This window comes from Lontra canadensis, unplaced genomic scaffold, assembly GCF_010015895.1.
Source record: "Lontra canadensis isolate GAN:19392208 unplaced genomic scaffold, GSC_riverotter_1.0 scaffold87, whole genome shotgun sequence".
NCBI classification, from domain to species: Eukaryota; Metazoa; Chordata; class Mammalia; order Carnivora; family Mustelidae; genus Lontra; species Lontra canadensis.
The window spans coordinates 387115-403849 of record NW_022631081.1 but is presented as its reverse complement, the minus strand read 5'-3'; the positions used below and the strand labels follow the sequence as shown (position 1 = coordinate 403849).

Below are 16735 nucleotides of genomic sequence, written 5' to 3'. Positions count from 1 at the left end.
GGCCAACCTGCTCACGTTTTTATAGTCACCTCAACACTGTACGCCTCGATTTCTCCGCGAAACACACCACAGAGGCTGATGCCTCTGTGGTGATGCTAATCACGTGAGCCTTGATGGCGCTGGCACAGGGCCAGCCACAAAATGGACATGAATGACAATGCCTTTCCTCTCCTGGTGACTTCACAGGAGCATGGGAGCCAGAGCAGTGCCCAGTATACAGCAGGAGCCCAATCCATGTTTGCTTGCTTGCTGAATGAATAACTGAATACATCATCTGACTAAATCTTTGCAGGAACCTTACTCACACAGGACCCAGGAGCCGAGGCATTCTCAGTGCAGCCCCCCCACACCCACAATAATTTGGGGGGCAGATGGAGGGTGCAGAACAATGCATTTGTGCCAGTCCTTTGTCTGCAAGCGTCACACTCTGAGCAGAGTCAGGTGGATGGTCCGTGACGCTTTCCAAGAGGATCACCTTCCAGAACAAAATGTGTGAGGAATGCAGACGAGCCAGGAGGGTGCAGCAAGGAGGTGGGGTGGCCCCTGGCCCAGTGATCACCCCCGGGGATGGCAGCAAAGAACTCAGAGCTCTGTGTTCGAATCCCACATGGTTCAAATCCTAGCTGTGTGAGCTCGAGCCGTGGCCTTCACCTCCGCAAGGTGCCCCTCTTTGTAGAAAAGGGGATCACAGGAGTATGGGCTGCCCAGAGTGGTGGGGAGAAGTCAGTGAGCCTGGGCGGGGCAAGTCCTGGTTGGAAACAGCGTCTGGCCAAGGCTGACACAGGCAGGAGCTGTTACAGGAGCAGCTCCTGTGCTTGCCTAAAATGTGGGGTTCTCTCTCTTAGGTTTACTTTGGAGAAGTCCCATCAGCCAAGGCCTTTTCCAGGAGTGAGGATGGACTAATCTCAGTGAATCATTTCCCAGGGCTGGTAAGTGGCAGAGGCCACGCTGGAGGTGGGAGGAGGGAGCTGATGTTTGTGTAGCTGCTTCTCAAAGTGGTCGTAATGGTGGCCAGTCGGGGGAGCTGATGGGGCTGGGGGCGCAGGGATGGGGGGAGAGACGGAAGTCCCAAACTGGGGGACTGCTTCACGGATCCAGGTTTTCAGACTCGGAGAAAGGAGGAGGGAATTGCCCCAGGGAGGAGCTGGCCTGGGGGGTTGCTGGGTCTGTTTCCCCAGGGCTATCCCTGCGACCGCAGGCTGGGGCAGGGCCTGGAGGCCTTGGTCACTCATCTTCCCTCTCAGCCTCCAAAAGGCCCCACAGGAGCCCCGAATCATAGTGGGCAGTGCCCGTAGACCTCAGTACGTGATAAATAAGCATCCCAACCTGTGCTGGGGGACGCTTGCATCGGAGTCACCCAATGGCCACCTTGCTTCTCTCATCTGCAGAAGGGGGCAGGCATCTTTGCCTCCTGGGGTTCCTGGCCTATGAGCAGTCCAGGGGCCAACACTCAGGGACCGGTGGCTGGGATTTATAATGGACACTGAGAAAGAACAGCCCAGTGTTCTAGAAGGTAAGTCCCGCGGATTGTGCCATGGCCCCGGTGACATCATACAAGCACGTAAGCTTGGCACACAGCTTGAGCTCGGTACATGTTTGTTGAATGAATATCTGAACACATCATCTAACTGAATTGAATCCTTACAACCCACACCATGTCCATGTTTGTGTAGTGGGTGGCCCAGGGGAGACCGAACTTGTGTCTTTCTCCATCTCTGCCCTTCTTCAGAGGGGCCAGCAGGAGACACTGACCATACTTAGAAGGGGGAACCCTCTCTGAGGATCCAGAGGAAGCCCCCTTCTCCTCAAGCGGTGGTGTTCCTTCTCTGGGAGGAATCTGAGTAGCCATTTCTAAGAGTGTGGGCCTGAGACTTCATTGCCAGGAGAGCGGACTGCTTTTAGATTTTGCACCATTTAGATGATCGGGGGTGGGGGACGGAGAGGGGGGAGGTGTAGCCTTACTGTCAGGGAAGGAGAATAATGGGACTGTCAGGGAAGGAGAATAATGGGACTTCAAGGACTGAAAAGGAAACTGCCGGCAGGTGGCACTCTTGTGGGAGGAAAGGGGACCCATACTGGTCCTGAAGGGTCTAGAGCAGGATGCCATTGGGCCTGGGCAGCTGGCATTCTGGAGGCTGGCTCTGCTTGGGACCTAGCAGAGCTGAGTTCTAGGGCCTGCCCCGGGGGATCCTGGGGTATGATGACTATCTGTGCCTGAAGGCTCCCTTCCCCGGAGCAGCCACTACTCATTTACAGAGAGACTTGGATCCGTGGGCATCAGAGACATGTCCTCCAAGCAACACCTTGGTGAGAACACCCCGCAGATTTGGTCTGAGCCAAATTCCAGACTCTGCACGCCTGGAACTGCAAACCTCGGGCAGCCTCCTGCTCCCCACTGTCTCCCAACCCCACCCCACCCCCCACTCCTGGGATGAGAGGCCAGACTCCCTGCTTACCTAACAGGTGGGTGCTAGAATCAGTTTTAATTTGAACACATGCGATTATGTTTGAGGTTGTGGAGCCCATTGCGCTGGCAATTGGTGGATGAGGAAGCCAAGGCTCAGAGGTGAAGATATGTGCCCCCAGACACATGGCAGGTGCAAGTGACACGCAGACATCAGTCCCATCTCAAAGACTGTTCCCTCTGCACCCACCACAGGGGCTCCTGGTACACAGATTCTACCCCTGAGAGGGGCCACTCACTGGGAGACGTCAGAGCATCCCTTTAAGAAGAAAGTACTCTTTCTGACTCACACTCCCAGCTACCAACTTACATCAATGAAGGAGAAGTCGTCCACCCTCTTCGCGGGGCAGGGGTCCAGGGGGGGCAGCCCCTCCATCCCATCGGTGGATTCCAAATCGGTGCTGGATCGGTCCATGCTGGTGCTCCGCTGGTCCCTGGAGCAGCTGTGCGGGTCCCCGGCTGAGGTGGCCTCCGTTTGGGAGGACAGTGAGGACAAGCGGCTGCTGGGGAGCTGCCTCCGGGCCGACAGGGCACTGCTGTCCGGGGACGGGGACTCGGGGGCCAGACTACGAGAAAGGAAGGAGGGGAGACATCCTTTGTGCAGGTGGTGACACAGAACTGAATTTCAAGGAGAGGAGGTGGCAGAAAGCACATTCAGGCTCTGCTTTCTTAGACACAGAACAGCCCCGTGGAATAACCTTTCTGGGCACATCCTGGAGCCGTTCGTGATGTCTCTAGAACACCTGGACAGGCATGGAATGGGAGGGATCGGTCAGGGCCCATTCCAGATCCTCCAACCTTGCCCTGGGAAGGAGGGCAGGCACTGGTCACTCATGGCGACTGGGCCCTCACCATGTGGCGAGTGCAAGCCCAGAGTATAGAGCTCACATTGGATTCCCAACACTTTGGGGGAAAAAGAGAGAGAGAGAGTATAAAATACTGATGCATGCTAAAATGATAATATTTCAGATCTGGAGCCCCTAAAATATTGTTATTTAAATTAAATTGTTAAGATGAATTCTGTTTCTTTTTTACTCTTTTGAGGTGCCTACTAGGACATCTTAAATGACAGATGCCTCCCATTTGCAGCTGGACTTGTATTTCTGTTGGAATGCGCTGATGTCCTCAAAAAATCACCAGCAGGGGTGTCTGGGTGGCTCAGTTGGTTAAGCATCTGCCTTCAGCTCAGGTCATGATCTCAGGATCCTAAGATCGAGCCCCACATCGGGCTTCCTGCTCTGCAGGGGAGCCTGCTTCTCCCTCTCCCTCTGCCTGGCACTTCCCCTGCTTGTGTGTGCTCTCTCTCTCTGCCAAATAAACAAAATCTTAAAAAAAAAAAAAAAAGTTAAAAAAAAATCACCAGCAGTCACTTGTGGTGGAGCAGGAGGCAGGGGGATCTATCTTCGTGGTTCCATTCATTCACACATGCATGCATGCAGTCGAGATTTACTGAGCACTTACTACGTGCCAGGCACTGCTACCCCAGAGTCACTGAATTCTCTCCCCAATCCTGTGAGGCTCACCCTATAATCCTACTACGGCCAGCACAATGCTATCAGGTAGGATTAGCCCCAAGAAGTTGAATATTAACCTGAAGAGGAAACCAAGGCACAGAAGTGTGACATGGCTTTGCCCACAGGGGCATAACTCATTCCAGAATCCATGCCCATGGAAATGTTCCCATGGAAATGTTTTTAAGTATAGCTTGTATAACCAGAACCACGTAAGACAGATATGTATAAATAAATTATGTCATCAAATTAAAAAGCGCTCCCCATTAAAAAGACACCAAAGTCAAGAGCTCGGGAGAGCCAACCCTGAGGAAGGGCAGCTGGGCACCAGACACCACATCCCTAATAGAGGAGGGTCTGCCCTGGAAGCCGCCCAGGCAGCACCGTTGCACAGAACCTGAACTTGGTGCTTCACGGCAGGAGCACGTCTATGCTCTGTCCACTCTGGGATGATTTTATTACTCAGAACAGGCAGGATGTGGGGGTGGGGGGTGGGGGACTAAAGCAACGCCCCCCACTTCTCTGACCTGCGGGAAATACCACCAAGGAGGCAGCAGATGGCGCTGCTGGCCAGGGCTGGGGACTCAGCAGCTGCTAGAGAGGGCCAGGAAGGAGGCGCTGCAGTACCCCTGGGTAAGAAAAGGGGGCACACACCCACAGAAGAGAACCCAGGTCCCAGAGACCAGCTGAGGGGAATGGAGGCCCAGGGTGGGGGAAAAACCCAGACGCAGGCTTTCGGACTCAGAGTCCAGTGGGCTCTTGCAGGAAATCTAAGTGAAGTCTAGGGACATTTAAGTACGCTCATTAACGTCACGGATTCAGCGAGATAAAGCTTTCACTGATACTACAATAAACCCTTGCTTCCCTTTGCCTTCTTCGAACCCTTCTTCAATTCCTGACTCTCACATCATCAGCTGTGCGACATAACCCAGTAGCGGCCTGTGACCATTCCCGGCAGGGAGTGCAGGGGAAGCAGGCAGGGGACCTGGGGCTGATTACACGCGCTCCCTGGGCATACGACCCACAGCCAAGGAAACCGAGTCCCGCAGAGACATAGCTAGCACGGTGCCATGCTGCAGTCGATCCAGGTCCCTCTGACTTCAAAAGATCCCGCGACCCTGACCATGGTCGCATGACCACGAGATCCTGGGGCCCTGGGCTACGGAAGACGTGAGCTGAGAACTGGCAGTGTCCACCCAATCGTTCCCTTCCAATGGAGGAGGAATGTCAACTCTGCAAAGCATAGACTCATTTACCCAGAGTCCCATCGGCAGCTAGGGTGGGGCTAGAATTCTGAGCTGCCTGACTCCTGTGTGCAGGCTGTAGTGCTTCTGCAATAGTCCTAACCAGGCAGACATCCGAGGGCCCTATGAGCCATCCGCTGGGGCAGTATTAAATGCAAGACACAGCTTATGAAACAACATGTGGAATATGTTGCTCTATTTGTAAACACACACAGACACACTGAATAAAGTCTAGACAGACATCGAAAGAGAAGCATTGACGTCTTCATTCATGGCCTGTGTGCTGGGATTATAGGTAGTTTTCATTTTCTTTGTAAGTCCTTTCATCGTGGTGAGATACACATAACAAAGTTGGCCATCACACGATGTCATTCTGGAACATCTTCCCAAAAGGAAGGTGGCTAGGTCGCCCCTACCTAGCCACTCCCAGCCCCCGGCAGCTAATCTACTCTCTCTCTTTCTGTGGATTTACCTATCCTGGACATTTCGCGTATCCTTTTAAAATAATTTTTTTGTACTTTCTAAATTTTTTTCCGACAAGAACAGATTACTCTGCTGCTTACAGATAGCACAGGTCCGAGTAATAGAGAAATGAGAGGGCACGGGGGTCATGCTGCCTTCCATCCAGACACCCCACCCCGCAGCCGGGAGCTCCGCAGGCCCTACCTCTCCCCGCTCTGGCGCTGGTCTGTCCATGTCCCATACTGGCTGTCAGCTTCCTGCACAAGGGTGTCGGTGTCCTTGGCCTCGGGGGGCCGCCTGGAGAAACACTGCTTCAGCTGGTCCTGTGGAGACAAGCCAGAGAGGAGAGATTTTCAGCAGGGAAGATGCTCAGAACCCAGTCCCTGGCTGACACAGATCACATGGCATCACCCTCAGCTCAATCCCCCCCCCCACCGCCCAGCTCTCTACTGTGCTCAGAGGCTGGTCTGGGGTGGGCATTTGAGTGACCAACTGTCCCAATGTGCCCAAGAAACCATAGGAGGCAGGCCCGTCGGTGTTAAAGAAACGCAAGCTGGGATGAAGGTATCACCTTCCCCGGCACGCAGGGTCCTGCTGGGCACCACGCTGCCCATCCTCGGGGCACTCCCTCAGCTGTCCCCCGTCCCCATGTTCCCACCACCAACACAGCATGCGCAGAGCATTTAACATGCCCGGTGTCGACCAAGCTGTCTGTACACCACCCCACTGAACTGAAATTCCCTGGCCATCCTGATTACAATCCCATTTTCCAGATGAGAACATGGAGGCTCAGACCAGTGAAGTGACATGTCCCAAATCAAAGAGCCAGTGCATGGCGAAGCAGAACTCAAATCCGGGCAGGAGGCTTAGGTCCGTGTCCAAACTGGTCACCACTGCACCCCAGGCAAACTGATCTACCTGCTCAGTGGCTGCCTCTGCCCTTGCCCGGGGCACCTGGAAGGAGTGCTGGCACAGTGTGGGCAGCCACGGAGCTCCATTAAATGACTGAACTGCTAGTTTCCCTACCCTGTTCACTTTGGCAAGTTAAAAGCCCATTCCCTGCTCAATAACCTACAATGGCTCCCTACTGTCCCCCAGAGGAAATCCAACAGCCCTTGTAACTGAGCCCCACATTTCCTCTCCAGTGCCATCTCTCCACCATCTACCCCAAACAAACCCTTCCTCCCACCCTCCCTGACCTCCTCACTGAGTCCCACGCAAGCCTCACATATCCCGGCCTCTGTGCTTTTGCTTGTGCCCCTCCCTCTTCCTACCCATCCTCTTGGTCAAAGCCGTTACAACCCACAGTGGTCTCTGCCCCTGCTGAGCTCTCCCTGCCTACCCTGGACTCCCTGTTGTACCACGTAAAGTTCAATATAGAGGTTAATTACTCCACAGAAATTTACTGAGCACCTCCTATGTAGCAGGCACCCGGGAACCAGGGCTGGGGGGTGGTCACGACACAGACACAGCCCCTGAGGCTGTAACTTAGCTGAGGCCAGCTTTGAGGCCGGAATGTTCTATCACCTTCGTCCACACTCCATGCTTTTGCGCAGCTTCCATGAAACCATCCTTGGTTAAACAAGTCTATGTGGTCCAGGGGAATGAAACGTTTGGGGATACTCGGGTACCCCATCGTGCTCAAGGGGATGCTATGGGAGGGGTGTATGCAAGGACAGGAATTTGGACTAAAACCCTCAGCTGCCTCTGATAATTGGTCGCGCTAGAGGACGCGAATGACAGCTAATGTTCATGTTCGAACAATGCCAGTGTCACTCCCTGCCTGCAGAATGCTTTCTCTAAGTCACCAGAAGAATACGTGTTCGTTACAAAACATTTAGAAATTACAGAAATGCACAAAGAACACTTTAAAAACACCCGTCACCCATGGACAGGACTCTGGCACAGTCCTGCCCAGAATTTCCACTGGGTCACTTCATCCAAATCCTCATCTTTAAATGGCTGAAGAAGATACCACTGGCTGAACTCAGCACCGTTCATGGAACCAATCCCCCACGGCTGGGCATTTAGGGGTGTGTGTGTGTGTGTGTGTGTGTGTGTGTGTGTGTGTGTTTTGCTGTTATAAGCAACAACATGACGAATGTCCTTGAGGTTCAGGTGACACATCTCTGTGACTATTCCCACAAGAGAGATTCCTAAGTACAGAATCACCAGGTCAAGGGGTGGCCTATTTTTAAGACTTTGACTCCTGAGGAGTGAGCCGGCCGTGGGACAGGCTGCCCAATTGCCAAGCCCATGGGCAGTGCAGGGGTGGGGAGGTAACTGTATGCACGTTTTTGGGATGAAGTCAGTCCCCACTAGGGGAAACGAGGGAGGGTTTTGCCTTGAAAGACCACCTGACATTCCAGACACCCTGCACCCCGAAAAGAATTCTCCAAGGGACCTGGAATGGAAGTAGTCATCTGTGCATGCTCCCAGTTGCTCACTGTTTCTCAAAGATGTCACAGAATCAGGCATTCCCTAACTGAATCCCCTGCATGGGTCAGATTCAGAAGCCAGAGGTTGGGGCCTCCAGGGGTTCCTTCTGGGCTTGGCATGGCTGCCCGGAGCACATGCAGGGGTCTTGCGTCTGTCCCCTCCCCCCATGCTAAGCTCAGCAGGAGGCTCTGGGTCACGGCTCAGGGGGAAGAGGAGTGCTTGCTGTCTCCACTGTGCCCCCATAACCTCCCCCCGACCCCCCCCCCCCCCCCCCCGCCCCGTGTGGCCTGGCTGAGGGGCTCCACCCATTCAAGCCTCAGTCTCCTCAGAAAAGCAACGCTTGTTGCGTGGCTTCAAGGAGATAATCTCGGGAAACCATTCAGTTTAGGAGCCAGGAGCCTGGTGATCAGAACCATTTTCATTGTCCTTCCCCCAGGGATGGGGGATCTTTCAGTGCTCAGGGTAGGAGGAAGGGAGGTCCAGGTGGGGCCTCTGGAAATCAGAAGAGCAAGGCTGGTAGAATGCTGAGGGTAGGAATCAGGGTGGGAGGTGGGGGAATTGCTTTCTGACCTTCCTCGGATAGTCTGGAGGCAAGGGAGGCAGTGCGGGTGGCAGTGGTGTTGGTATTAATGGTGTGCAGCAGCAACATGTGGGTTTCCATCCATCCCTTTCCGTGGGCCCTTCTGCAAAGGTTTAGGATTCGTGCACAGGCAGGGATGAGTGCCTTTTCCCTCCACCGCCTAACACCACACTTGAGATTCCCAAGGGCAGCACCCCTGGCTCCTCTCTCCCTCACTCCCCCAGTCCGGGCCCTTCCACTTGGCTGTGCCACCCTTCTATGCCCCAGGCCACTCACTCTCTCTTACCTCCAGACCTGCTGGAGCAGCCGCCACCTCTCAGCTACCCTTCAGAGTTCAACTTTGATGGCTCTTCTTCCAGGAAGCCCTCCCTGAACCATCCCCTAGATCCCAAGTCCCTCTATCTGTGCTAGTTAATATGGTAGCCTCTAGCCACATGTGGCTATTTGAATTTAATTTAAATTTGTTCAAATTTAAAAATACAAAGAATGTCCCTCAGTGGCACCGGCCATGTCAAGGGCTCCGTAGCCACATGTGGCTATCCCAGTGAACAGCCCAGACACTGAGCATTTCCATCACTGTAGAAAGTTCTGGTGGACGACACTGCTGTAGAATTTCCCACAATATCATAATTACAATTGACCTGTTTCCTTCCAGTCTCCCTTGGACAAGTACGGTTTCTGGAGCCAGAATGTCTGGATTCATTACATGGGAGCTGTGTGACGTTGGGTAAGTTACTTAACCTCTCTGTGCCTCCATGTCTGGACAAAGCAGATGTTCACTTTCTAAAGGTCGGATTTGTAATTGGCTCGAAGGCAGGATATTCTTCCAAGTCAGTTTGGCCTCAGAGGCGCTACAAAGACCTTCACTGTCCACAGGCAAGCAGATACCGACCGGCAGTCTGAACACACACTGGAGAAACTCAGGATGAAGAGCCATCCACCTGAGGCCCACAGGAGTCCCGGGGAGTCCCCCTCTGGAACATCAGCCAGACCCTCGTGATGTGCACCCGTGATGGATAGCCATCCAACACCCACCCACGTTTCAGTTGTCATTTGTCACACGAGGATAATCACATCGTGTCCTTTAAAGCAAGAAGGACTCTTGAGATGATTCAGTTTTCACATGAGAAACTGAGGCACAAACACAGGAATTGCTGCAGTTCTCCCAGGGAGGAAAGGCAGCACTAGGACTCCAAGTTCCTGTCCTGGAGCTCCTCCCAGCGCCCCCTCCCCCAACATCCACTTGCCCCCACCTTTCCAGGGATGCTTGGGGATGCCTGGAGAGGCTCTGAGGAGGAAGTGTCTATTACAGTAGGGAAATGGACATGAGAATGCTCTTGAAAAACCTCAGAACTTGGCAGGTTTAAAAACTACTTGCTCAGACCAGTAGCTCCCCAAACTCCAAGCCTCTGGTGGTTATCAGCCCAGAGCCCCAAATGGCTAACTTCATAACAGCTGTGCTGGGCTGCGTGCTGGGGAGACCAGCCTAACACTCACCTCTAAGGGCCGTGTTGAAACACGCTGAACACACATCCTGAAATGCAAAACATACGTAACCCTCGACTCAGCAATTCTGGTTCCAGAAATTTATCTCAAGAAAATCATTAGACATGCTTGCCAAGATCTATGAACACGGATGCTCCCTGCAGGGGAGCAAATATTGCAAAATACTGGAAATATCATTGCAAAATACTGGAGACATCACTGCAAAATCTTGGAAATGACCTAAATGTCCAATAAGACAGGGATCAGTGAAATGCAATGCGGTATTATCCACACGATTCAATAAACACAGCCAAAAGAGTATTTACTGTCAGAAAAAATATCTTACACTAGCAAATGTGAAAAAAATAAAAAAGGTAATGCGACAGCATGTGTGTATGTGTGTAAAATACCGGTTTTGTAAAAACAAACGCATAAATGCATAATGAGCACAAGCGAAGGGAAACCTCTGAGGGCCCCCCAGCAAACCGTTGGCAGTGACACCGTTGGTGGGGAATAACAGGCTGTTATTAATGATGTTGACTTTGTGTAGCATCTGAACTTGAAGTTTTATATCCCCCTATACTCAGACAGCACAATCAAAATCAAATATAGTTTATTAAATCACACCTCTAATACGATCATATCATACGCACCATGAGTGAAGAATGAATCAGAAATCTTTACTTGTTAACCCATATCAGAACCTAGCCAACTTTCTCTCTACAGGGTCAGATAGTAAATATTTGGGGCTCCGGCACCCATGTTGAGTCTCTGTCCCAACAACTCAACTCTGCCTGTTACAGACAATATGGGAGTGTGCATGGCTGTGTTCCAATAAAACTTTATTGACAAAACAGGTGGCTGGCTGGATTTCGCCCTGACCTCTACCCTTTGGACTGCCATCTGCATGAAAATGGGGACTGTTCCATCCAGTGCTGCACCCCAGCACTTAGAACAGAGCCTGGCCTAGGGTAGTTGTTGAATAAATATTTGTTGGAGGAAGGTGTTTCCAAAAATAACTTTTTTTTTTTTTTTTTTTTTTTTGCAGTGAGTGGGTGTGAGCTTCTTAACCAGAAAAGGCAATGTAGTTATGGAGGGGGCGGGGAAAAGAGAGAATAAGGCTCCTGTATGTATTCTGGGGTGTCTGACACATCAGCCTGGGAAAGAACCCTGAATCGGAAGAGCACTCCAGGGCTGATGGAGCAGTTTTCAGCAATTCAAGATGCACATCCCCTCCCACTTCTGCAACTCTACACTCTCAGCTGTGTGGGGAGGCGGGCTGGGTGACACCTGCTGGGTCTCTGGCCCAGAGGGCCTGCAGCCCTTCCTCTCTCCTGCTCAGCTCAGTCTCGCACCAACAGCTGAGGAGTAACAGTAATGGTAATATCAAGGGCTGACACTCCTGAGCGCTGGCGATGTGCCCCTCATTTTGCCATCTGATGGTTGCAAGCAGCCCTATTCGGTAGGAATATCATGGACTCATTTTACAGGGGAGGAGACTGAAGCCCAGAGAGGCAACTGGACATGCCTGAGTTCATGCAGCTACAAGGTGTGGTGGAGCTGGGATTTGAACCTGGGCTGGTTTGCGCCCAAAGCCCGTGCCTCGTCTCCTGGCTCTGGCTTGACCTGGAGAGCTTGGTCGGGTCCTCCATGGTCATTTTACAGATGAGAAAGCCAAGGGCTGAAGACAGGGAGGGATGCCTGATTGGGCCTGGCATCCAGGTGTCACGACTCCCTGTCCTGTGCCCACCCCCACAGTCCATCTCTACTGGCACCCGTTATGGAGTCTCAGGCCAGGAAGGGAGAAGGAGGGGGCTTGCCGGTCCAAGACGGGCGGGGCCCCCAGTGTGTCACATTCATGCACACCCCAGTCCAGGCTCTTTAAGTAAGAGCACTGGCCATCTTAATGCAGCCTGCTCTGAACCCCAAGGTCCAGTGCCCACTCTCCTTGCTGCATCTACTCCCCCTCACCGCCCCAACCCTGTGGCCACAATGATGTCCCTTCACACCACAGGCCTGAACCCACTCTCTTCCCTCTGCCCAGAAGACCCCTCTGCCTGGCCAAGGGCTGCCCCGCAAGCGTCGGCCGAGGGGCGGCTTCCCTAGCCTGAGTCCCAAGTCCCGACTGGAGTCCTCGCCCTCCGAGGCCTGACCCTGGCTGGTGGGTCCCATCACCTGTGTGATTCGTGGGACGCCCATCTGTCCCAGGACAAAAAAAAAAAAAATCTCCCTGACCGGGTGAGTTGCATTTTCTCACTTTGGATTCACAGTGTTATTTGCAGTCCCTGGCACTTGTAAATGCTCAGTAAAGCAAAAGGAAGGCAGGAAGGGAGGAGCCAGGGAAGGAGGGAAGGGAAGGACAGGAGAGGGAAGGAAGGAGAGGGAAGGCAGACAGGCCAGAAGGAACTGGAGGAGGAGCAGCGCGGGCAGAGTCCTCAGACTGAGCCCAGCACTGCCAGCAAAACCTCACACAATGTCCCCTCCCTGTGGACTCCTTGCAGCCCACAATGTCACCTTAGGCTGCGGCACACTGCCCAATGGCGGGGGCTGATGCCTCCCGGGTAAAGCTGGTGCCATCCCAGCTGCCGACCTCTCTCAGTGGGCTCCGAGAACAACAGTGCAGTGAGGGCCAGGCGTGGCCATGCCGTGGTGGCCCGGATCGGGGCCCAGCTCAGGATCTGGGCCGGTCACCTGGCCGCCGTCTACTCGGGACATACCATGGGCATCACTCAGTGGGGCAGAAAGGTCTTGGGGTCATCTCGGGGTTGGTGGCAAGCTTGGGGTGGAGGAGGGAGGGTGGAGAGAGTAAAGGACAGACAGAGAGATGGACAGGCAAGCGGAAGCAGAGAGAGCAGCAGTAAGAACAAAGACAGACAGACACATGGGCAAGAGACCGAGCTGTGGAGGAGGTTGTGTGCCCGGGCCTGGGGATGGGGGTCCCCCCTGGACTGCAGCTCCAGGCGCCACCCACAGAGACACACCTGTTGCTGGACGTAATCCCCTGACTGAGGGTCACGGGCACAGGTCCTCCTTTCCGCTGTGGCTTCCCCTCTTGACCACCTTGAGCAACTTCCTCCCCTCTCTGAGCTTCAGCTTCCTCTCTGCCAGGGAGCTGGAGGCTGGAGACGGACAGTCTCCGTAGCCCTGTGCCGTCTGACGGCTAACCTCTGCTGCTGGCTGATGCCCAGCATCCACCAAGCCCACCTGTGTGACCTGTGTGAACTGGCCGCCGCTTCCCAGTGGAGAGGGTTCGGCTATTCCCTGTGAAACTGGTGGGTCACACCTCCCGTGGTTTCGCCCACCTAACTGACGAGGAGAGGATGCTCTTCACACCTTGGGGCTTGAATAAAACCAGCTGTTATTAACACCCTATGGATAAGCCAGCAGTCCCTGGTGATTAGTAACCGAAACCACAAACTTTCAGGATGCAAATGTGAAATGAACCCAGCCCACCAAGCTGGGAAGCAGGACAGGTTCTAAGACTGGGCAGAGAGGGGCATGTCCAGCCCTGCCTTTTGCTAGCTGTGACCGAGCATCTCCGAACCTCAATGTTCCCATCCATATGATGGGGATGGGGATGGGAAGGATGCTTGGGGAGGTAAGGGGGGATTCCGTGAAATGTCCAGTGAGAGCCTGCACTTGCCCAGTAGGTGGTAAGTGCCAAAAGGCTTCTGGTTGGCTTGATGATGATGGTGGTGATGTCTGCTGGTTTGATTCCCCCAAAAGACACATCATTTTAACGAACATTCTAACAATGTGCAATCAGACCCTCATGAGGCCCAACAGTCCCACTGCTCAGCTGAGAGCTGAAGCTGCCTAAACCAGACCCCAGAATTTTTCCCTTGACCTGGGCATGAGCTGGCCGCCCCTCTCTACCATGAAATGTGAGGAGTTGGACCCCAGCTCCGCCCAGCAAACCAATGGCCCTCCAGGGCCGAGCCACCCAGCGGGGTGTGCAGGCTGCAAGATGACGGGTCTGGTGGAGACACGCTGTCTCCATGGGACAAGTGCATCACCCAAAGTGACAGGAACACACGTCTGCAGCTGGTGCTGGGGAGGCCTGTTGGGTTTCGGCTGGGAATGCCCCCAGGACTCCAGAACAAGGGCTTCCTGACTCTCCCGTTGGCCGAGGAGGCTATACATAGGAATGACAGCTGGGCTGCGGGGGCCCAGGCTCTTGCCAGCCTTAGAGGCAGGGTTCCCCCAGACCCAAGAAGCCCAGGGGCAACCTGGGGACCCCACTCTGGATGTCACAAATGGGCAAGAGAAAAATAAGAATTAATGACCATGAACACATAAGGAGTACCAACTATGTGCCAGGTACCAAGTCAATTTCTTACGCAGATCATCCAGTTTAAGCCCCAAATAGATACTATCAATGCCCCATCTCCCAGATGAACAGTAACACTAACAACAGACACCTCTATGGCCTTACTGCCTGCCCAGCTGCTACATTTTGTCCTTCCCACAATTATAAGAGGCCCTATTAGTACTTCACTTTCCAGAAGAGAAGATGGAGCACAGAGAGAGAAGCAACTTGCCCAAGGTCCCATGAGTGAGTGGAGAAGCCCAGTTCAAACCCAGGGGGTCAGATGCCAAGTCTATGGCCTGCTCTCCTGTTGAAATGCCTGTCTGGGAGACTTCCTGGTATAGCCCATCAGCCATTGGCCAGTGCCAGCCCCAGGTTGGCTCAGAATGCATCCTTCAAATGCAGCTCAGGTATCACCTCCTCCAGGAAGCCTCTCCTGACTGCCTCCATCTGTAGCTGGGCTCTGTCTCTCCTTGGGAACCACAGAGCCCCCTGTGCTCAGCCCATCACAGAACTTAACGGGTTGGCCGTGCTTTACTGTTTGTTTGACTGTCTCCTCCAAACTGTGAGCTCCCTGAGGGCAGGCACTGGGTTCGGTTCACCCTCAAACCCCAGTGCCCAACTGAGACAGCCACAGGGGACAGGAAGCAGCTGGTAATGGATGGGTGGATGGATGGATGAATGAACAAACTCATACATGATCCCATGTCCCCTCTCTAATGTCTACGAATGATAGTACTGCTTACTCCAACTCTTGACATATCATAGGACCATCAGTTTTTCTACATGCCCTTAAATTTTAATTTTTATTACTTTTAGACACAAACCTTTGTTCTAAAACACCATGTTTAGGGTGCTGACAAATGGTGAGAGTGGATTTTTTTTTTTTAAGGTGCAAAACAGGAAAGATTGATCCAGGGAAGGAAGGCAATCCCCAAAATAATCAGGAACCTTCCCGTGGTGGGGGGGGGGTAGCATAGAACATTCTAGAAGTACTGAGATACACTTTACACGGAAACAAATTCAGTTTCCCTTTTAAGCCCAAGCTTCTATGAATAAAAGGTGTACAGATCTAAGGTTAAGATGGGCCCAGGGAAAAGCAAATTTGGTTTTTTTATAAATGTGTTTAATCCAGGGGTGCCTGGGTGGTGCGGTTGGTTAAGCGTTCTACTCTTGGTTTCATTCAGCCCAGGCTGTGATCTCAGGGTTGTGAGATCGAGCCCTGCGTCCGGCTCTGCGCTCAGCACAGAGCCTGCTTAAGACGGTCTCTCCCTCTCCCTCTCACATAAATAAATAAATATTTTGTTAAAAATGTGTTTCACTCCAATGATAGAACAGCCATGACATGGAATGCTACTTAATTGTTAAAAATAACTCTTCGGAGAGATAAGGCAGATGGAGACACACTGATCTGAAACGCCCTCCTTGCCTACACGCACTTGTGAAGAAAGCAGGTGGAACGGGCTGCCATTTGTCTGTGAGGAAAAAAATACATTCTCATCTATGTAAAAACACAAATATATGTGAATGTTTGAAAATGCACAGGCTACTGGGGAAGGACACAGGAAAATGATGGTAACACTGGTCTCTGGGAAGGGAACTAGGAGGTGGGGGAAGGGGAGAGAAGGAGACAGGCTTTTTTATTCTCCCTCTTTTGTATTTTGTCGCATTTGTGGTTAGTGATTTTTAAGAAAATAAACGTTAACCATGTACAATTCTGTATAAATATGTAGTTCTCTTAGGCTTCCTCGCGTTTCCTCCTCACGGACTGGCTCCCCGCCCATCCTGATTTGGCTCCTTTCAGAGGGATTCTTAAAACAATCTAAGCCAAATTTGACTTCTTTCTTTTTTTTCCTTTTTTTGAAACATCACATGTCGAAACGTCCCTGTCATGTTTATTTCAGGCTGGAGCTTGACTTGTCAGGTGACAGAACTGTGGCCCTGACATGGAAGTGTGAGCCTGATGGACTCGTGGGAGGCTGGGTGTGTCTCTCCACCGCCTCAGGGGCCCGAACCTTCCAGCATGGCTCCCTGGCAGGATGCCGCTGTCTCTGCCAGGACCCGGGGTGGGGAGCACATGCCGACATCCCAGCATTGACCCAACACCCCTGGCGACTCGCCCAAGAGCTATGCACGCAAATACACAAGCGTGCATACACAAACTCGTACGCGTATACAGAAATACACGCACATGCAAATATGTACACAAACACACATACACAGCTATGTACATGTCCATAA

At 52.7% G+C, this 16735-nt stretch overlaps 1 protein-coding gene across 1 annotated transcript in view; it reads right to left on the bottom strand.

Annotated features, from left to right (window-relative positions):
* Positions 1 to 16735, bottom strand: part of KIAA1671 (KIAA1671 ortholog) — a 127909-nt gene that overhangs the window by 8539 nt on the left and 102635 nt on the right. Inside the window, exons 6-7 of the mRNA XM_032883262.1 lie at positions 5886 to 6004; positions 2775 to 3030 (exon numbers count right to left, since the gene is read on the bottom strand). Coding sequence (XP_032739153.1) covers positions 2775 to 3030; positions 5886 to 6004 — 375 coding nt within the window. The remainder of the gene's footprint in view (positions 1 to 2774; positions 3031 to 5885; positions 6005 to 16735) is intronic.